This window comes from Pituophis catenifer, unplaced genomic scaffold, assembly GCF_029215685.1.
Source record: "Pituophis catenifer annectens isolate HBS135680 unplaced genomic scaffold, rPitCat1.0.hap2 SCAF_6, whole genome shotgun sequence".
NCBI lineage: Eukaryota > Metazoa > Chordata > Lepidosauria > Squamata > Colubridae > Pituophis > Pituophis catenifer.
In genome coordinates this window covers 48,741,156-48,763,911 of record NW_027256886.1, presented here as the reverse complement: position 1 = coordinate 48,763,911, position 22,756 = coordinate 48,741,156, and the positions used below count along the sequence as shown (strand labels likewise).

The following is a 22,756-nucleotide window of genomic DNA, read 5'->3' as shown; positions in this document are numbered from 1 at the left end:
CATCAAAGGGTCCAAGAACAGAATTTACTAACAAGTATGTATGAGTGAGCGATAATTACATGCAGTTTAGAGTGGACATTGTACAGAGAGGAAGGGCATGAAAATAAAGAAAACTGGACGGTTTTGAAATTCTAGGAAGATTCTAAAGCACAACCTCATTTTGCATAACTCTGATAATCAATATGTGAGTTGTTAAGTCTAAATACCAGCTGGGAAAATAATTATTTTCAGATATATTGGGCAAGATGGGGTGGGATTGGGGAGAAGCCACTAAGGCTTCTAGGGAAGCTGAGGCAAATTTCCAGGAACTGTAGGCAGTTTTCTCTGCAAATATACCAGCCATTGAGCAGTAGACAAAAAAATATTGGATTGTTAGTTGCCAATCCTTATTTCCTATTTTATTGTCTGCTCAGAGATATACAGTAGTTTACAGATTGCAGTCACACCTCCTATATCTCAGGGGTGAAACATTATCAGTGTGGGCCATTTACAAGTGTTTGGCAAGTCTTTTATCATTTGAAGTTCTGGAGGAAGAGTAGAAAGAGGGAGGAAACCAATTATATGTAATCAGGCTCCCCTCCTCCAATACTTTCAACATAGCATTTATTTTTCTCTCATGTCAACTCATCAGCATTCATAAATCTGGAGAACAATGTTGGACTTTCAAAAGCAGTTCTAAATAGAGAAAAAGTATATTTTGTATCTCTATTCTAAATTACAATGACACTTTAAAAAAAATAAATAAGATTTATTATTTTTGATCTCCCCATTGATTTCCTTCTTAAGAACATTCATTCTTAATATTTTAATTACTTCAGTGATTTACTGATTTATTGACCTGATCAAAAGACTTGTGAAATTCTGGATTAATTTTGATAAGCCATATATTAATCTTTTCTGAGTCCATGATAACTGAGTCATAAAATAGAGGGTTTTAAAAAGGGAAACAATGATAGGTTATCTTGTTGGATAATTCAAATATTCTCAGAGTTTATACAGCAAGTAAAACATCACAGTTATCTGTAAAACATACCCAAGGGATAATAGTTTGAATCAGTTAGATGCTACTACCGGTATCTGTTTTGACTATAACTTTTTTTCCATGAGTCAAAAGAAGTTTGAATGGAAAGTCCCATTTGTTTAGAAAAGTCCTTTTTATAAACACATCAGTATCATTAAAAAATTCTTAGAAAATCAGAAAAGTATCTCCAGGTGAGTCTTGGAAAAATTACTCTTTAAGTTGTAGCATTTTTAGAACATTAATGATTTTCATAATTTTTACTGTAGTATGTAGTTTTAATAATATAAATATACTACGTTATTTATATATTAGAACAGAACAGAATAACGGTTGGAAGGGACCTTGGAGGTCTTCTAATCCAGGGGACTGCAACCTTAAAACTCAAAGAGCCATTTGGACCTGTTTCCCACAGAAAAGAAAACACTGGGAGCGACAAAACCTGGGTGGGCGTGGCCAACTTGGCATCACTCACTCCCACCCAGTCACATGACCCCCCCCCCCTGGAGCCATGCCTAACCAGGTTTTGTGGCTCCCAGTATTTTCTTTTAAACAGGTGTCTCTCTGTCTCTGTCTCTTTTTCATCTCTCTCTTTCTCCCTCTCTTTCTTTCTCTCATCTCATCTCCTCTCACTTATCTCTCTGTCTCATCTCTCTTTTTCTTTCTTCCTCTCTCTCTTTCTCATCTCTCTCTCTCTCTTGTGTGTATGTGCGTGTGTTCCCTCATAAACCATTTCCAAAAACAGGTGAGAGTTGAGGCTCTGCCCACCCGCACGGATGTTGTTACTTCCTGGTTTTAACCAGGAAGTAACCTGTTTTTGACCCTCTGTGCATGTGCAGAAGGCTTTGCGTATGCGCAGAGGGCCCAAGTGTACACGTGACGTGTGTGTGCTTGCTCTGCGTGTGCAGAGCGCGCACTTCCGAACCAGTCAGGAAGATAAGTAGATTTCACCCCTGATACAAAGGTGTATCAACACTAGGACTAGTAATGGTGGCCTGACCAGAAGCTTGAATAGAGGTAGACATAAGAAATAGGGGGAATATTAGTATACATATTTTATATAATAGAATAAAAGCAATAACCAGATGGAAAGGCTAGAGGTTGAAAGATGGTATTACTATGTATGCTCAAATAATATTGTGATTGGCATTAGAATGGCACATTTAAATTCTGAACAACTAAATAATAAAGGATCGTATTTTAATAAAAACGTGTATTAACACTAAGATTACAAAAGTTTGACTAATGTAATAAATATTATGAATGTTAGTATTGTTATTTGTATCAAAATGAACAATACCCAGATGCCCCATTGTTCATGTATTGATGTTAATGAATATTTAAAAATAAAATAAAAAATATACCAAAAAAACCCCTTCATAAAATATTTATAGCAATGGTCAGACAAATTTATAAAAGGATATAGACAAATTCATGAGAATGAGCTACTACGGTAATAGTTACTCATTTTGATGGTTGTTTAGTACCGCAGAATCAAAGGCAACATATTTTAAATGCCATTGTTGAAAAGCAACAGTGAAAGAAGGCACTGTCATCCTATGACTAATATCCACAGACCCCTCTCATTCTTTCTGACCTTTTGAGTCAAATAAGACAGATACTCCCTACGAAATCTTTATTGTTTCCTTTCTCAATAACATGTCCTTGCAATCTCCCTTGTTAATTTCTGCTTCTTTTCAGTTTCCAGGTTATCTCAGGTAACCTCCCAAGGAACGTTAAAAAAATCAAACATGTATATTTGCTAGATGTCAGGGATAGTCAGAACTGTCAAAGGCCTCTATGGCTTTCATAGCAAATAGAACAAAATTACTTTCTTCCCTCTATTCTAGGATATAGGCCTCTTGGTAATTCGCAAAAGCATATTTCATAGCATATGTACCACAAAAAGCTAGCAAATGGCATGGAGTATGCCATTCATGAGAAATGGTCATGAAGCAATTGCTGATTCCTGCCAAATAACATTGTTTTCTAAATGCTCATGAACTAAAGGCACCATAATCTGTCCCTGGGTTTTGCCCGGTATCAATGTCAAGCTGTTTGATCAAATTGTATTTATTAGTTTTACTCCTTTTTGAAGATCTTACTATCTTCAAAATTTGCCTTTCTCTAGTCTTCTGGCACCATGTTTGTCCTCCACAGTTTCTCTACAGTTTCTCCAAAAATCGCATAAATGAGCTTCAAGGTGACATCTGAAAGTTCCTTCAAGCTCTTGGGTGTAATTGATCTAATCATGGAGCCTTAATTCTGTTAATAGTACTCAAGGGCTGCTGTCTCTTTATTTACTTCGGGTTCTCAGTTGTCTCTTGTATCAAATGTTCTGCATACAGCATTTGGACTTAGTTTTCTTTGGAAAATTAAGAAGACTAAGACCTTTCCCTGTTCCATATTACCATCCCTCCTATCATCTTCTGCAAACAGGAGGTCCAAGCTTTTCTTTTTCTAGTCAAACTGCTAAAATATTTCCCGAAGCCATTTTTATTTCTGTACTTTCCATTGATTTCCATTCATTTCCTCTAGAGTTTTAGTACCCAACTACAGGTAGTCCTTGTCTTACAACAGTTTGTTTAGTGATATTCAAAGTCACAACGGCACTTTGTGACATTTGTGACAATGGAAAAAAGGGACTTATGACCAGTTTTCACACTTACAACCATTGTAACATCCCCATGGTCACGTTATCAAAATTCAGATGTTTGGCAACTGGTTCATATTTATGACGGTTGCAGTGTCCCAGGATCACATGATTCACTTTTGCAACCTTCTGACAAGCAAATTCAACAGGGAAGCCAGATTTATTAAACAACAGTTTGACGAATTTAACAGCTACACTTAACAACTATGGCAAGAAAGGTTATAAAATGGGGACAAACTCACTTAACAAATGTTCACTTAGCAACAGAAATGTTGGGCTCAATTGTGGTTGTAAACCGAGGACTACCTGTACTTAACAGATTATCTTTTTGGTAATTATACCTATCTTCCATTTCTTAAGCATGTCACTTTTCACTCTTCCTATGGGTCTACAATCATTTCCTGATCTGCTCTCCATTTTTCCTCTATTTGGAATAGGGTTTAATTGTACTTATAGTGTCTTATTTCTGAGAAATTCCTAATGTCCCATACCCTCTTTTAATTGTTGAGTTGTGCCTATGGAATATTGTGTAGAACTTATTTAAAATATCTGGAATTTGCACTTCTCCAATGTAATGACCATATGACTATGCACCAGTTCCCCCTTTTTGTACTATGTTGACACCGGAGATTAAGGTGTTAGATTTAAAGCAGTTTCTGTAACCTTCCTGATGGTGAAATGAAGTTGGAGGAGAAATACGATTGGAACTGTGTCTCTGGAGTAAATTCATTTACTGTAAGTTGTTTTTCAGGGTCTACAGTTTCTTTATTTAGAAACTGCAGACAAGACATTCCTTATTACTGGTAAGAGGCAAATGGAGTTTATCTCATAACCTTAAAACAGTCTGCGAATAGATGAGTAATACAAAATGAAAGAACCAGTTTCATCATTTCATAATACAGGCATTTTTTAAAAAAAGGATACTGAAATCGAGATCTTCAGTTACTGGTAGTGTCTTATTTGATTGACATGAATGATTCAACCCCTTCCCAAACTAGATTCCTATGCCTTATTTAGAGAAATTAGTCATGTTGCATAACAAGATGACAGTGTGATAGAGCACAAATGTCAGAGAAGTGAACTGTGCAAGTTTGGTGGCAACACCTCCCCTGCCCAAATGTTAACTTCCCCATTTCAGTGGTTAAATATTTTTTGGCAATACAAGGAATGAGCTGGCATCTGCCCCCAACCTGTCAGCAATAATCCAGAAAGGAAAATACAGGGAAGAAAAACAGCATTAGCAGGTATTATATTTGTTGAACTATATTAATTATATTTTGAGTAAAGTGTAGTTTCCAAAAACAGGATATCTATGGTTCTTGGTCAACTCTTCCACTGCCACAGAGAAAAAAATCATTTTTATAATGTAGTGTGTGCCCTGCCTTGCCTTTTCTATAACACTCAAGACAGCAAACAGAACCAAAGTAAGTACAGTTCAAAACAGTAGAACAAAAGTAATAAAAAGTATTAAACCCATTAAAATCTATTTAAAAACAGCTGAAGTGTTTGATCTTACAATGCCAGTATATTACTGAGATAGAAAGATGTTTGGACGGATATTTTAAATGCTTTGAATACTTCTAGGTCACTACAAAGCTAAGTATTATTCTATGGGGCTAGTTTAGATAACAGAGTTGGAAGAAAAGTTTGAGGTCTTCTAGTTCAGGGATCACCAACTTTTCAGACCTCAGGGACCACTAAATTCATAATTTTAAATCCCGCAGACCACTAATATGAATTTTTTAAAAAGATAAATAGTATTTAGTTCAATATAAAAAATGCAAATAATCTTTCTGCGAACCACCAAAATTTTCTCCCGGACCACCGGTGGTGACCAGTGTTCTAGTCCAATCCTCTGCTCAAGAAGTCAATTCTATTCCATTTCACACACATGGTCGCCAATCTCTTTTTAAAAACCTCCCATATTGTAGCATCCACAACTTCTGGAAGCAAGCCCTTCCACTGATTAATTGTTCTCACAGTCAGGAAATTTCTCCTTATTTCTAAATTGGTTCTCTCCTTGATTAGTTTCCATCCATTGCTTCTTGGATATTTGAATAATGTGTTTTCAATATAATACACAGTGTTGTGGTTTATAATCATTTCAGGATTTTTTTTACGTCAGGGACTATTTTTTTTTTTCATAGATTTGCAATAGTATAAAAAACTAGAGAATGTTATAACAGGGATGGTAAAACGTTTGCATTGGTTAGTTGGCTACATGCTATCAAGTTGCTGTTGAGATTTTCTCTATGACAATCTGTTCCTTATCTGATCTTTAAGGTCTACGAAAGGTGCCCCCATTACCAAGAGTATGGCTTTTCTTGCAGACTCTCAAACAAAATACTCAGCTTCTTGTTTTGTTTTCTAAGTTTTATTTTCTAAGAATATCTGTGTGGCCAGCATGAACTGCACAGAGATGTTGACAAGCAAATCCCTTCATTATATACTTGCGTCCTTATGTCTGATGATACAGGAGTTGTGGCTTTTCCATTATGATGTCAACACACATGTTCACTTTTGTTCTCTTTGCTTCTGCTGCAGATGCCAAATGTTAGAATCCATATGCATTTATATGTCCAGGATGTGAGGGGCCTGTAGATATTTTCTCAGCCCTCTTTTTAGCTCGTGAAGTATACAGATCTTCAATAGAAGGCAAGCTGGATGCAATTTTTTTTCTGCAGTCCTCTAACTATCCATTGAAGTCTGTACCTGTCCTGTTTGGTTGCTGTGCCAAACCAGACAGTTATAGAAGTAGAAATGACAGACTTGATAATTCCTCTGTAGAACTGTATCAGCAGCTTCTTGGGCAACCTGAGCTTTCTGAGTTGACACAGTTAAAACATTCTTTGATTTACCTTTTTAATGATGGTTCTAATGTTAAGTGTGCATTTCAAGTCCTAGGAGATTATAGAAGTCAGAAACTTGAAACCTGAAATGGATAATGGCAATCCACTTCTGAAGTCTTGCTAAGAAAACTGCAGGGATTATGCCAGGCAATCATTGGGAGTCAAGACTGACTCAAAGGCGCGCGCACGCACACACACACACAAAGGTAGGTACATTTCTGCAAGAAAAAAAATCTTAAAAATGCTAATTTTGAGATGGGAATTGTTTTTTTCAGATTATTGTTCCTTTTGTAATTGTTGTTAGTTACAGCATGCTGGAAAATGCCCCCATGATATTAATACATTTGGAACTGCCAATTAATATTTCTATTTAATTGGAAGAAGAGGGCTAAACTTTACTTGATCAATATACTGTATCTTTCCAATCTTTGATTACAATCCCAAATCTCTTTCAAAAGGGACTGTCTCTTCCTGGTCACATCTACCTAACCCACTAGAGTGGAGACGCAAGGAATGTTGCGGATCCTATCCCCTAGGGAGATACACCTGGTGGGACCTAGAAAAAGGGCATTCGCCGTGGTGCCTCCCTCTTTCTGGAACATCATTGCCACAGAGATTAGAATGGCCCCCACTCTAACACACTTCTGGAAGGCGCTGAAGACCAAGTTCTGCCAGTGGGCCTGGGGAAAGCAGAGAGGGATGGAGCTCATTAAATGGCTTGTATGATGTGTTGTTGCTGGGGAAAGGGATGGGAGGTTATTTTATTACATATGATTCTCTCTTTTATTAGTTTTTATTGTTTTTTATATGATGTTTTTATATTCTTGTAAGCTGCCTTGAGTTGCCATGTGTGAATAGGCGGCAATATAAATCTCCTAAATAAATAAATAAATGTTATTGTCAGACTGCAGTTTTTAATGTGAGGAATGGGAGATATGATTAATGGCAAAGAAACTGATATTATTTGTTGATCACATTGTGACAAAACCAACCCATGGTGGTTTATTAATTACAATAATTATATATATTGAATTAATATAATCTGAATTTGAATGGAAATTTATGTTATGTCCCAGCCTTTCCCACTTAATGGAAAGCAACCTCTGACATACTAAAGATCAATGTAGCCTTTAGCACAAAAAATGTTTTGCGCCCTGTTGGATAAAGGCAACATACTATGTTTAGTTCACATATTGTATTAGTGCTGGAGGGATGAGGGGAAGAGATTCTGCCTAGTGAATGGTCAGATAAAAGAGGGGAGAAGCCCATCACTGTTAAAAGTGAGTGGGAGATTTGTATTTTCAGACCTGAAATATTCTGTTAATGTAGTCTGACAATTCATTAGTCCATCTGCTCATGTTTCCTGTTTGTTTTACCTGGGAGGGCTGACACATATACACTTCCTCTCCCTGAGAGTAAATGCATTTATATCCCACCACCACTCTGTTAGTTTCATCTCTTTGACAGCATGTCAGACCTTTATAAAAAAATACACTCTGAAACCTAATTCAAGGATCTTCACAAAATACCTGCTACTGCATACAAGCTGTGGAACAAAACATTTTTAAAATATTTTATTTTAAAATGCTTTCATTCACAATCATAAGTTTTCTAAGCAATTCTTGTCTTTTCTCATATTTAGAAAAAAAGTAATAGTGACAGGACAAAACCACAGCAGATCATGGAGCCATCTGCAGGGAACACCCAAAATATACAGATTGCCTGTTTTTGTTTTAGTCCCATTTGCTAAGAAATAAATAATTTCATAGGCAGGAATGTGAAATGAAAAAAATCAATACAAGGAACACCAGTCCACATGTCATTCAGTAAGGATTGTTATTCAATTGAAAAACACTTTTTTGGTAGATTTATTGTTTTTCAGACTGTCTTTCTTCTCTCCGCCCCCCCCCCCCCCCCCCCCGATTAAAAAAAATCTAAAAACACATACATTCAAATTTCAATGTACAGAGAAAAATACATTTTCACAGAACAAAGTTAGAAATTCCAAAACTGTCCTTTATGTAACAATTTGCTATGGGATTGTCTGTTCATTTACAATACTTGCCTGACATCATAGGCCAGTTCAATGAAAAATCAAGAGCTAAGAGTACAGCTGTCAGATATTACATACAGCAATTTCTAGCTAAAAGGTATGTCTTACATATGACCCAGTGACTCACATGCAATTATTTTGCTGCAGTTTAAGCCTTCTGAATCATGCCTAATCTCATTGTGAAACATTGGGCTTTCTGTCACCAGGTATCCAGAACAAATACCTTTGAATGAATCTGTAAACACTATATAGGCAGTCCAGTCTTCAACTATGCCTTGATGACAAGGAAGTCCACCCACTGTCCCCCTTGATAATTCAGGCAGGTTGGAATTTGGCAATACAGTATTTTGAATAGCTAGTTGTAGCTATCATCCTGCTAATCTGTTATCTGGTGGCTAAGGTAGACAAAAAGATTATATATATTGTCACTTCTAGAACTACTAAGGCTTTGTAGTAATATATGAAGAATAATGCCTGAAGGAGGAGGTTGTCTCTGATAGAACAATGAAATATAGGAAAGAAAATGGCTCTGTTCACACAGCAACTTTTAAGATAAGATTTTTCAAATCATGGTTTACTACCAAATGGCTCATAGAGCCCATGTTGTAATGCTAAGACATGGTGGGTATGCTCAAGTTGTGAAAAACAAACAAGCTGTGTTATAAGTGTGTTACATAGTCATATAGCATTATGGTATAATCAATGCACTATCTTTTGAAAAGAGCAATTTTGTAGGGTAATGAATAAAATACACCAAGTTATCCCCTTGACATCCTTGCTCATGATAACGGGAGTTATAGTTAAAACAGCTGAAGCACATCAGATGAAAAGTCAGCTCTAACTGGACTGTTGGAGAATGAGGTATGAAATTCTCATGATTTTGCAGCTTTAGTAACTAGAAATTATCTCCCGAATTTACTTCATTCTGCTGATAACAGCATGAAGCAGAGGCTTTCAAGTAAGGGTCCAATTTTAACCTTGAACTCTGTAGTACACCAACAAAATAATGGAAGCTGATTGGTGCAAAGGGGAAGAAGAGGCATTTGTTTCTCCAGTTTACTAATTCACTTGCATATGGCAGATTATGACATTTTTTAGGAACCCACAAAAGAAAGAAAAAAGGCAAGCATTCAAGTTTTTGCCACAACCAAGTAATATCAAGGTTTGCTCTTTTGTAAATTGTGCTTTTCGTTACAGCTTTTTTTTTCCTGACACAGCTGTTTATTGCTTACACTTCAACACATGTCTATAATTAAAAGGGGAGGGAAGGAGGCAGGAACTAAGAAGCAATCAGACAGGTCTGAGTAACTTTTTAAAAATGTGGTTCTTTCTATTCCAGCAAGGTCTGGATGTACAGTAGTGAATGCACAAGTATTTCAGAAATTATTTAAAACACTCATAAATATGCACACATTATCCTCTGAAGAGATTTATTCTTTCAAAACTGTAACCTACCCAGAAGTTCTTATCCAGAATGAGGGGCATTTACTTCTGGGAACAATATCTCCAAGTTCTAAGTAGAGTCCTCAGATTATCTGAGCTGAAACCTGGAGTTTGCTAAATTTAGCACATGATAACTCCAAATTGCATAGCTGGCCCAAGTTTCAATGCACCAAACTCATCTCCACTCCATCTCAACATAAAAGCATATTTTCCCTTCTGATGTAGACAGTCATTCCAGTGTCTGGAACAGAATGAAATAAATAAGGGCTTCTGTATTGCGTATAGATGAAATGTCTTGTTATCATCACCTCACCTTATGGAACTGTACTGTCTCTTGTTCCCAAGAGGGCCCAGCATGATGAATTTGCAGCAATAGAGTTCAACGTTAGTGGATGGACAGGCGAGTGCAGGGGCACTGAATTCAAAACCGAGGTAGGAAAGGGAAAACTTTTGCTCAAAGCCAGCTCTTCTGTAAAGAAAGACACCGCATCCCTTTTGCAAGATGCAACAGGAGGGCTAGGAGCCGAAGACAAAATTTCTGACTCATACTGCAACAGCTGCCCCATGAAACTGAAGTTTGGCGAGATCAGACTCCTCCGTTGCTTGATATAGTCAAATGCTTCCTCCAGGCGGAATTTTCTCGTTTTCATCAGATAAGCCATGCAGATGGTGGGAGAGCGAGAAATCCCTGCTTCACAGTGCACCAGGATCTTGCCCCCTGCCCGTCTGGTACAATCTGAAAAGAAGAAATGAAATGGACTAAATATAGAATATTTCAATCACTACAAGTGAATGCCTCTATTGGTAGCATGCCATGCCATGCTTCCTGCCTTCTGGAACAATATTTCTGAGCTTTGAATGGCCCTGACCCTATTGGCTTTCCAGAAGGCCTTGAAGTACCTGGCTTTTCCTCCAGGTGTTGCGGTGCAGATCTTAGTGAAGCCAACATATATGTGACCTTGACTAGTTTTTAAAAATTGGTTCCTGCTTCTTTATTTATTTTAATTTTTTGGTTCCCTGCCCAGAGTTATCTTAGTTAAGGTGGGCAGCCATACAGAATTGTTTAATAAATAAAACATAAATAAATGCCATGATGCGAATCACTTTATCACTCGTTTCAAACTGCTAAGAGAAGGACATTCAGAAGGTATTTCACAGATGCAATGAACACTAAGAAAGTAATTTCTCCTTGTTCTTGTTGGCCACATTTACTGAAAAATTACAACTCTTAATGACTGTGTGGTAGATAAAAAGGCTTTGCTCTTTCCCTTCACCCTTGCCAAATCTAGCCACATTATGGCAGCAGATGTTTAAGAAAATGGACTCTCTACAGTTCTATTTAAAAAAACCTGAAACAGTTTGATTCTTTTCATAAATTTTACTGGCAGGAAAAAGTTTTATATACTCTCTCGAAACAGATGGAAATGAGTGTATTTCCCTGCTTATTAGGATCACAGAAGGTCCCCATCTTTGCCCCCATCCTATGAGATCTTTTTGGTAGACGTTCAGTATGCATTTTGAAACCAAGATGCCAAACCTTGGGCTCCTGGGGTTTCCACCACAAACTGCACAATAAACTCCTCTAAAATCTCTAATTACAACCCTTGATAAGTGGCACTTGGACTTAAATCAGACTATAAATGGCTTAAGCAGAGCTACCATTTTACGGAGTGGGAGGCCCCAAGGTTACTCACACAATTCAATTATTGTTATAAAATTTAAAAAAAATGCTGAAAATAAGCTCCTTGTGTAAAATGCAAGGATTAAAAATAGAACTGAACTGCTTTAACTGGACTAGGAAATGAATTTCCAAGTTTTATCCTATTGTGAAACCTGTTAGATTTATAGGCCATACTGTACTCCACCCAGAGTCACATACTCCCTAATTGTTATTATAAAGTTTCCTGAAGCATCTACGGAAGTCATTTTATTTGAAAGCAAGGAACCTACACTTTATTTACTACATAGCATTGAATAGGCATTGATATGTAAAGTGCTTAGAAGTCTCAGAAATCAGTTCTTGCAAAAAATTAGTTTCAAATCAATATTCATCTTTGAAACTCATTGGTGACTTCGAGCTACCCCATTTCCCAAAGCTGCTGTTATGGGAAAATGGGGAGAATTTTTCAAACTCAAAAGTGGAATATAAAGATAGTAAGTGAATAAAGCTTATTACATAGGATACTCTCTCACATTGAAGGATAAGGGTGGAGGCAGAGACCAAGAGACATTGCTTAATGCTACCTAGTAAGTTAATAGTAAGAGAAAGATTTGAATAGGTGGTTTCTTAGTTGGATATGAATTAGATTTTTTTCTTCAAAAAGCCAGAAATAGTATATTTCAAGAATCATATCTAAATAATATACCCTTTTAAAACAATTTACGTAAATAACTGAACTCTATGGTCCTTTGATAAGCCACTTAGGCGTGTTAATGAACGTGTTGTAGCCCTAAGCTATTCCTATTTAGGGACTGGTGAATTTTTCCAAATAGCATAGGACTTAACCATAATTCTATACTAGAATTTCTGTTGCAATTCTTTAATTAATAGAAAACTGCCACCATTAACTGTATGTTAACATGCCAGTTTCATACAAGACAAGACATGGTTGGTTACCTAAGCTTTGCACAAATCTATCAGATGTCTAGCTATTTGACCCTGCCATTTATGATTTTTATCTCTGTACTGTATATTTGTATAATATGTCTAAGCCAGCTAAAAGCACTTGGAAAATATTACGTTCCTCATAGAAATGAGTTTGACAAGAACCTACTCAAAGAGTTCCAGAGAATACACAAAAGCTCAAAGTATCCCAGTAGACGGGTATTAAATGTATCCTCTGTTGTGTGCCAACTCATTTCTTTTCAATCTCATACTGTCCTACTCAACACTTAAAGAGAACTTATTTTACACTTCCCACCCAGCAGTACAATTAGAATGCTTAGCTCTACATTGTGAAAACTTGAGGCTGGGGATGGGAAGAGGGAAGGGTTCGCACACAGAGGAAAAATAGGGATGGCTTATAGACTAGATGTCTATATACTTTATTTTGCAAAATTCCCAAAGTGCCCTTAGTAAACCTACTATACCATTAGACTGTTTTTGCTAGTATGAATTGAATTAAATATTTCTGTGGAAATATTTATTTAAAATATTTACATGTTGTCTTTTTTCATCTGTCGCATGGTACATATCAACATGAATAATAACAACAAATAATTAAAAATACACTAGCCAAAGAAACCATCAGAAAAGACCCCAGCCAAAATTAAAAGTGGCAGGCAAGGCAAGGCAAGGCAAGCTATTTCCATGGAAATAGCTATTGTTATACGGAACCTGTAAAAACAAAAATTCATAATTCTCTGAAATGCTGTTGGAAAGGGAAAATAGATTCTGTAGTCTGACACTAGTGGAGGAAGGCTTCCTTTCATGATTCAAGAGTTCCTATTTTTCATTTGCAAGAGAAAGAGAAAGAAAAAATCCACCTACCAATAAATTCTATGGCTTCCTGGAAGTGTGAGCTGATGTCTGCTGTGTGACTGTCCTCGACTGGAATCCACTTATAGCAGAATTGGTTAGTAAAGGGTTCAGAACTCTTTCTGGAGACATTCAAGAGTGCAGTGATGTTTAAGCTGGCAAGGAACTCGCATTTGGAAGCATGATAGGCACTGCCAAGGTATAGGAAAGGCAGGATTTCCACTGGACCACCCTGGAAAGTAAAAGAGGAATAAATCATTGTAGATTTCCTGGATGGGTTTTATTCAATAAACTCAAGATAATAGGCAGCTCTGGCAAATTTCTGGGGAGCATTTTGGGCCCCTTCCAGATGTTCTTGTGATGAACAACTGTGGTATTGAGGTTGAAAGAGTTCGCAGTAGGTGGAAATTCTAACATAGGTGGTTAAACCTCCTGTTGCTGCTTTGGCACGTGCTATGTTTCTCACCTTCTAAACACCTTTATCCTCATTCTACTACAAGAGTCAGTTCAATATGGTTGTTGCAGATAGGAATAGCTGTTGTTCCAGAAGCTATAGATCAGGAATTTAGTACTTTTTAATCCAGGGACTGCACTAAACTTTAAATAGTATGTGGGGGTTACTGTTCCAAAGTGGGTGATTAGATCAAAGAAGTAGGTGGAAGCAAGGCAAAACCTAAAACTTGCATGCAATCGAATAGAATCAAATCAGAGTAACTACGACTGGCTGATCTTTGATCATAATAAATTGAAACTCAAACTGTTTGTATTATTATTCACTGTATATTTAATAACGTTCTCTCCAATCATATTAAAAGCTACCTATATGTAGGATTTGGAGGTTGTTGCTAATAGTGGTGTCCTGATATAGACACATAGCTTATTAGAATTACTGAGTCAACAACTAAGTTTTATAGCTAACAAAGATCTGCCCATCCATGTTTTTTCATTTGAGTGGGGAAAAAGCCTGAACCTGAAGAATACAAACATGGGGAAGGGCACAGAAAGGAACCTGGGCATGAAGAGATTGTTCTTATTTTCCTCTAAACACACCTGATCATATGCTGGCTTCTGGTGGATACATTGCTTCTCGTGCAAGCCGTTGATGCTTTTCTCAGTTTCAATCTTCTCTTGGGACAGAGGCTTTATATCTATGCAGAACTCTGGATATTGTGAGTAAAACGTTTCATAACCTCCTAGAAAAATTACAAGTACAAAGATATAAATTAGAAAAGCTAGGGGGTGGCTTATAACTGTGCTGGATCATCATTCCCCCCCAAAACCTGTTTCCTGTTTCCTATTGCATTAAGAGTTTCCATTACAAAGAACAGAGAAAAGAAAGCAAAAGAACAGGAATCTACATTTAGAGCTAGGGAATTGAAGAGGAAAAACTGCAAATAAAATGTGACATTTCAAAACATTTCCTTTCAGACATTTTTATGCTTTTATTAATTTGAGAAAATGCAAATTGAAATGCTGCTGTGCGTTGATTAAACACTTCCATTCCTTTGCCCCTTGGCAAATTAAATGGATGCATTAAGAGTCATAAAAGTTAATGAAACCCTGTGATGGGCTTAGGTATCTAAATAGCCCCAGGTGAGTTTTTCTGTACAAAAATAGATTTTCTAAATTTACTACACAATTAATGTAAACTAAATATATCTATCAAAGATGCAACTTAAGAGCATGGGCACTGATGTCCATCTAAGATGCAATTTATAGCATGGGTACTGACATCCATCTAAGATGCCACTTAGAGCATGGGTACTGATGAAAAGAGAATACATGTGTGTATCAAGTATGCCTCAAAGCACTCTTTTTCATTGTTATATTGGATAGCATGTGTAGAACCTCAACTATGATGATTAGAGTGGGTTTTTGTTATGTTTTCATTTATAAGAATTATTTCCACTGATACAATGAGAAAAGGAGGACATGTCTCTACAATCCTCTATACCAGAGGTCTTCAAACTTGGCAGCTTTAAGACTTGTGGACTTCAACTCCCAGAATTCTCCAGCTGTCTGGAGTTGAAGTCCACAAGTCTTAAAGTGCCAAGTTTGAAGACCTATGCTCTATACTGCTCTATACCTTCAACCCTTGGGACTAAATTTTAAGAAAAAGCAAAGTGGAGGCAGGAGGAGAAGTCACACCATTTTGCTAGTAGAAATCTGATGTCTGACAATCCCACTTTTAATTAGGGCACATTGCTTAAGGAAACATACTCAGAGTTACTATCTTACAACTTCACTCCCCAAAATCCCTTGAGCTGGTACATATTGAAACACTTTCAATACAAATTTAATAAAATACAGAGGAAACAGGAAGTTAAGTAAAAGTCAAGAAAAAGTGGTGTGGGGACTTAGGGGATTTTATAAATAATATTCAGTTCAAGCAGTATAAAACATTGTGTTTTCATCTTTTAATTCTTCTCTAATTAAAAATTAAAATATCATAAGAGCCTAGTAAGGAAGGACAAATAAATACGTTTATTGTTATAGCTCAGAATGTTGAAAAAGGAAATCAAACTATTGCATATTTTCAGCTCTATGTCTTTCTGCCATCAAAATGGATGCTATGATTCTCCAAATAATCAGTGGAAGCAGCCAACTCTTTTCCTCACTTTTGCTACAAACGGTTTCCCCCTCAATTCATTTCCCTCATTTTTAATCTTCTGAAACGTCTTGTACAGGTAGTCCTCAATTTACGACCAGCATTGAAACCAAAATTTCTGTTGCTAAGCGAGAAATTTGTTAAATGAGTTTTGCCCCATTTGTACAACCCCATTTCTTGCCACAGTTGTTAAGTTTATATTGCTAGTTTCAGGGATAGAAAAGAAAACCAAGCTATATCATTTTCCTTGGATAGATCCGAGAACTCAACAGATCAACTGTAACCCAGAAGCACCAGGGGATCAGGAGATTAGCCTGATTAACTATTCTTAATATGAGTCACCTTTCCATCCAGCTCTCTAGCTCTTTCTCTGCCTACACTCCTCTGATGGCTGGGCTCTGATGCTATGATTTCCACTAAATACTGCATTGCTCATCTTGCAAAAGAGAGATTCTTTTCACTGTGAGAGATCAAAATTCTAGGCACAGGAAAGTGGCAAAAACCTGCAGTCTCTCTTATGGCAAATAATTGCTTCCAATAGGGAAAGCAATCATTGTTTAATTTTATATTCTTTCAATAAAAAACATTTTACCAATGAAATATGTATGATTTATCTATGTAAGGAAATAGTCTTGCCAATGAGGTAATCAAGGAGTAAATTTTAAAGATTTTTGTGACTGTTCACTTAATCTCAGTGCTAGATTCAATTGAAACTTTAAAATCAGTGAACATTTTTTTTTTTAAAAAAGGTCCTATTATGAGTGGTGGATCAGAGAAAGTGACATAACATACTGAAAGCTTTCAAAAATATTTGGGGGGGGCTGTTGACAAGGATTATGTCACTCAGCAGTAAAAGTATTCTCTGAAGAGCAGGATTGCATTTGTGGTGCCGTTAGCTGACAAGCTTTCTGACTCATGCCTGACAGACTGCCTTGAGTCTAGGCCCACTTAGAAAATTGATTCCACACAACAATGAATCCTCTCTCACACCACAAACAGACAAAACCCTTGGGGTAAGCCTCAAGGTTCTTCCATTAGTTCATTGTGAACATTCAGACTGAGCTAAAAACATAAGAAGAACAGCATCAGCTTATGACTCAAACACAATTTATCAGTGTAGCCAGTTTCCAGAAGATAACATGCAGTCTATAACAATAATAGGCATTCTATTTCAGGATAATCAACATGGATGGCATTCAGCCTAAAATCACCCAGAGAATTTCCTACCATGGTATCTCACGCTTAAATGAGCTTAAAACAGGAAAAACTATTAGCACTGAGTAATATTTACATTCATTTCCTAAGATCGCCTTGCTCTATCAAATAGAATGCTAAGAATATAGGAGATAAAGCTTCCGAGAATTACTTTTTGATTTGGAATCGGGAAGACTAAGAGATTGCCATTTAAAAGACTAAACTACAAAGCAGCTAATAAGTAGGTCAGAACCAAAGTGTAACATGTTTTAGTACGTAGCGTATTAAAAATTTGCTTTGTTAGGTATGTGCTGAAATATTCCTGAACTACAAAATCTTTATTTTCTCATTTTCAGCCATCAAAGAAATCAAATTTCAAAATCTTTTACATGACATGAGTCTTCTTAAAAATAAAAATAAAATATTTATGCCAGCATAAAGAATTTAGCATCCATTTGAATTAGCATACTGTGTAGAGATTTTCCTGCAATAGTTTGATATCATTGAGAAAAAAAAGATGCCAAAATATTTTCTGACTTAAATAATATAAAGCAGTAATCATTATGCCTCTAACGGGATCAACTAAGACATTTAAATTGTTCCTAATAAAAGAACTCTGCTATTGCCATCTGAAAGCTACCATTTTTGTTACATACAAAAACGTTTGATTATATTGGAATACACAAATGATAAGGATCTGCCCTATAGGAGGCAGTGCTGACTTTTACATTCTGCATTCCTTTAACTTAAAAGCAGACGCTTTCTGATATTTCTGATTGCTTTCCATCTCTTCTATTAATACTTTCATGAAATGATCATACTACTTACGTATGAGCCAAGTGCATATTTAAATAAACTCAAGAATAAAAGACAGGATGGTGTTTTAGATCTGGCATTTGAGGATGGTGAAATCATTACTCTGTTTCAATTTTTGTAGCAAAACTAATACATCTTGTGTATATTTTTAGGTTAGATCTGAACTTTGATTCATTAGTCACCTAAGAGTACAAGAGCATATTTTCTCTTGCTGGGCCAAAAGATCAGATCTAGGTGAGCTTTGATTCCTTAGTCACCTAAAAATGTACACAAGAGCGCAGGCGATGTATTGATTTTGCTTCTGCCCCCTCCTTTCCTTTTTTGCATGCATTTATGACCAATAGGATTTCCAATGGACTTTTTGTCCTCACTTGTTAGGGAAAAAAAAAAGTTACAGCAAAGTCAGGAGAAGAGGATTTGTTGAAAGGAGAACCTATTGATCAATCCCTTTCAATACAGAGAGAGAATCGTGAAACCTCCTCTTCCTTTCTCGTTTAGCACACAATGGATCTCATGGGGCCAAAAGCATATATATCTTTTTAACTGTATTTTAATGTTTGTATTTATGTTTTTACTTTGGCTGTGCACCGCCCTGAGTCCTTCGGGAGAAGGGCGGTATATAAATTTGATAATAAATAAATAAATAAATAAATAAATAAATAAATAAATAAATAAATAAATAAATAAATAAAACACCCGCTCACTTAATCTGCCAGGGTACGGGCGACATCCAGACGGAGCTCTCTTTGGGATCCGGTTTAGCAAGATTCGCGTTTCCAGTTCCCTGCAGCAACGCTTCCCAGGACCAACAGAGCCGGTCCCGTTCCCCCATTACCCTCTCCTCCTTCTCCCCCCGCCCCGCCCGCAGCGCTTCATTCTCTTCGACGGCCTCACCTTTTAGGAAGCAGACGCGGGCTCCAGCCTCGGGCAGGCTTGCAGACAGCGTGTTCAGCACGATCTGCGCCGTGCTCTCTTTCTTGAGCTTCCGCCAGTGTCTGGTGTTTTGATCCAAGACAACCACGGCCGTCAAAGTCCGAGGCGGCGCGGCGTCTCCTTCTTCTCTTTCTTCCGAGCAAGCAGCCGGCGGGATCAGAAGCCGCCCCCGGGCCGTTTCGTCGGGCACCACGAAGTGTAAAGGCACGGGCCGCCCGTGGGAGCGGCGGATGACCACGGAGTTGAGGTTGACGTTGAGAGACCCTCGGAGGCAAGAGGCCGAATAGGAGAAGTAGGGTCTGCAGTCCAGGACGAGGCACAGGGCGGGATCCTTCCGTAGCAGTTGCTTGAGTCGACGAGAATCCAGAGCCGTTACCTTCATCTTGGCTTGCTCTGCCCGTCTCTCGCTCCCTTCCTTCCCCTTCTCAGAAGCAGCGTCGCAGAGAGTCGCCCCTAAGGCGCTTAGCTGCCTAGGCGGGCGAGTATTTGAAACAACACCCGAGAGACGCCCAAGCCCGCTTCCTTAAAGCCGCTCCTGGCCGCGACCCTGCTCTGTCTCGCCTTCCCTGCCTTCGCATCTCCCTCCCGGAATTCAAGCAGGGGATTCCGCTTCGGAGAAGTGGCAATTTATCTGAATGAACGCCGGAGCCGCGCGGCTCTGTCCATATAAGGCGAGCGACGTCACAGGAATGTTCTGTAGTAGGGACGCCTCTTCGGCTCAGCGCCGCCCAGCCGAGGGTAAAGGAGATTCCCTCCCCCCTCCCCCTCCAGGAAGAGGGAAGGCCGAGCTGAGGCTATACTCAGGAAAGCGTTACTCAGGCTTCTTCGAGCAAAGGAAGTTGAAGAATGTTTTAAAAATTCTCCAGTCATCAGAAAACCCTCCTCACACTCACTCCCTTATTTCCGTCGACTTACTAATGAAGGAAAGGACGTGTGATGGTGACGGAAGAAAGAGAAGTAGCATAAGGTGGAGGTGGAGGTGACACCAGGGTTTGGGGTTTTTTTTGCCGGCAAAACAGAGAGCTGTCTGGCTTGCTAAAGCTACAAGGATCGGGCTCTTCAGTTCCTCCATGCAAGCTACTAATTTTAAATTGCCACAGCAATAGGAATATCACTCTCTGTTGAATTTCTTTCGGTAGAATACCTATAAAATACATAGGGGGGTGGGGGTGGGAAAGGATGCCTCTCTTGACTTACCTTTTAAAAGTTCTGCTTTAGCATAGCTATAGTGCAGTGATAGCTAACCTTTTTGCCATTGTGTGCCAAAACGGGGGAGGGGAGGGTTGTGCACGCACATGCCCAGACCTATAATTCAATGCCCCCCTGCACCCCGCCCCCCGTGCATGTGTGCCCTCCTGCACCCTGTTTTGGGCCTAGCAGGCCTACCTGTAGCCTCCAGAGGGCAAAAACGGCCACCCCCACCCCTCTGGAGGCTGGAAATGGCCCATTTCCTGACTTCCGGTGGGCCTGGAAGGCCCGCTTTTTGCCCTCCCCAGGTTCCAGAAGCTTTCCTGGAGGCTGGGGAGGGCGAAAATGGCTTCCCTATCTCCTCCAGAGACCGAAAACGCCCTCCCAGAGTTTCCACGCAAGCCCTGTACTTACCTGATATCCAAAACGGGCCACATGGAGACTCCTGGGAGGGGAGACACGGGCGGGGCCAGCCAAAAACCAGCTGGCTGGCGCACACATGGGAGTTGAACTAGGGCAACGGCTCATGTGCCAGAAGGTATGGCTCCGCGTGCCACCTGTGGCAGGCGTGCCATATGTTCGCCATCATAACTATAGTGTCTTCAGAAATTTCTATGCAGAATAAGATGCTGTCTGGCAAATAACTGTGGTTATCCAAAGCTCTCTGTTCACAAGAACAAGCAAGAAATCCAACATAGTCTCAAAGGTGTTTTGTTTTGTTTTTTTCTTTGATGAGTAATGTGCTTATGATCAATATACTACAACTCTTCTTGTGTTGGCCTAAAGTAATTCTATCATAGAGGAGGTTCTTTGCATTGCCAATCCCACAATACCTCTCCTGTAATTGACAGAACCCCATTTTCTCATTCTGCAGGTGTACCAGACATTGTTGGTTTTAGTCTCTAGCTTTGCTGCTGTGCCAGCATAATGCCAGCTGGCAAGAAACACCAAACAATTGCCATCAAAGGTGAGCCAGATATTATGACTAAGTTTCACAGTTTTGCTTTCCACTTTAGCTTCTCTAGTTTTACTCTCATCCTACCCTTCTTTTGTAAATGCAACAAATATACATCCACAAAAATATTTAAATATCTTGTAAATAGTTAATTTGGTGAGAAACCTGTGGCTTTCCAGGTGTTTGATGCTTCCCAGGCACCCAATTTTTAGGATACTGGGTGGCATTATGCAGAATATTCTATACACAAACTGTTTCTGGCACAGAACTGTTAATTTTGGGTGATCTGTGCCCCAAGAGTGAAACAAAGCTGTATTTTGATGACTGTTAATTGAAATCTGCTTGTTCTAGGGTTTGGGGGGTATGGGAAAGAGCAGGGAACTACCTTGGCAACAGTTTGTGTGAATATTGGCAGTAGCAGTACAGGCTGAAGGAAGAGGGAGATAAGGGGACTGGGATGATGGAGGGGGCATAGCAGGCCAATAGGATATGCCATCCTAGGAACCTGTCCCTTAATGCTGTAAGGAACAACACATAGAGCACTACATATGTGGCAATATGTGGTTTTAAAGAACTGAAGCAATCACATTTTCCTTTGTGATTCATTTATGCTAGGAGTTTCACTTTAGTTTGTAATATGGTTCATTTCCAACAATTGTCTGAATTGAGAAGTGAAAATAGAAAGGACTTGTTAAAAAAAGGCAGGAGGGGGGAATTAATTCTACATTACCCATTACCGTAACTTAGGTAGAATTTCCCTCTCTTCTTCCCATCATAATGTCTTTCTTATTTTACTGCTATAGTATTTTTTCTTTTGTTTTTGATAGCCATAGACAAAGAAGAGACTGAGTGACAGTCTCGAGTTCTAATAATAGCTATTAAGTTATAGTGTAGCATGCAGTTGAATCTCTTCACCTTTTTGGTACTTTTTAGATGTTGCTTTTAGTAAGCAATTATCTCAGAGATTTTTTTTTTTACAATATTTTAGATGTCACAATGAGTTGCAACAATTGTTTCCCAATTCTTCTAATTTTTCCTTATGGTAGAAAATGTGTAAGGAGAGAAAGGTAGAATTGCTGCACTGTTATTTTTAATAGATAGTGCAAGGAGTTGTTCATTTTAAAGCACTTTTTGAATCTGAAAGTTTGAGACTTAGACCACTGTTTAAGAATAATCTTTACATTGACTGCTTTACAGGTATGTGCATACTACTTATTTATATGAAATTCTAATTGACTTGGTCTTCTGAGAATACTTTAAACAAAAATACCTCTGTACCAGACTAAAGACAAGATTCAAGGGTTTAAAATAGTTGTAACATATCTAAATCATGATTTCAAGTTTTGATAAGATTAAGTTTTTTTTAAAACGTTCTTACAATCCAGCTGTGGAACACAACTGAATTAATCAAACAAACAGACTTTCTTCAAAATTAGCTAAAGTTGATGGATATATAATGTCAGAAGACAAGTGTATCAGATAACCACAAGAAATTGCTTTTTAGTGAAACAGACCCATACTATAACCAATCTATCTTGTGCAGCTTTCAGACAGATTCTTTTCTTATT

At 38.1% G+C, this 22,756-nt stretch overlaps 1 protein-coding gene across 1 annotated transcript; it reads right to left on the bottom strand.

Annotated features, from left to right (window-relative positions):
• Positions 1-8,424: 8,424 nt before the first annotated feature.
• On the bottom strand, positions 8,425-19,614 carry DUSP5 (dual specificity phosphatase 5). Its single transcript, XM_070945220.1, has 4 exons — positions 19,007-19,614; positions 14,545-14,687; positions 13,507-13,726; positions 8,425-10,752 (listed from the first exon to the last, which is right to left on the bottom strand). Exons 1-4 carry the CDS (start codon positions 19,425-19,427, stop codon positions 10,331-10,333), a joined length of 1,206 nt encoding a protein of 401 aa, XP_070801321.1. The 5' UTR covers positions 19,428-19,614; the 3' UTR covers positions 8,425-10,330.
• Between the last annotated feature and the right edge of the window lie 3,142 nt (positions 19,615-22,756).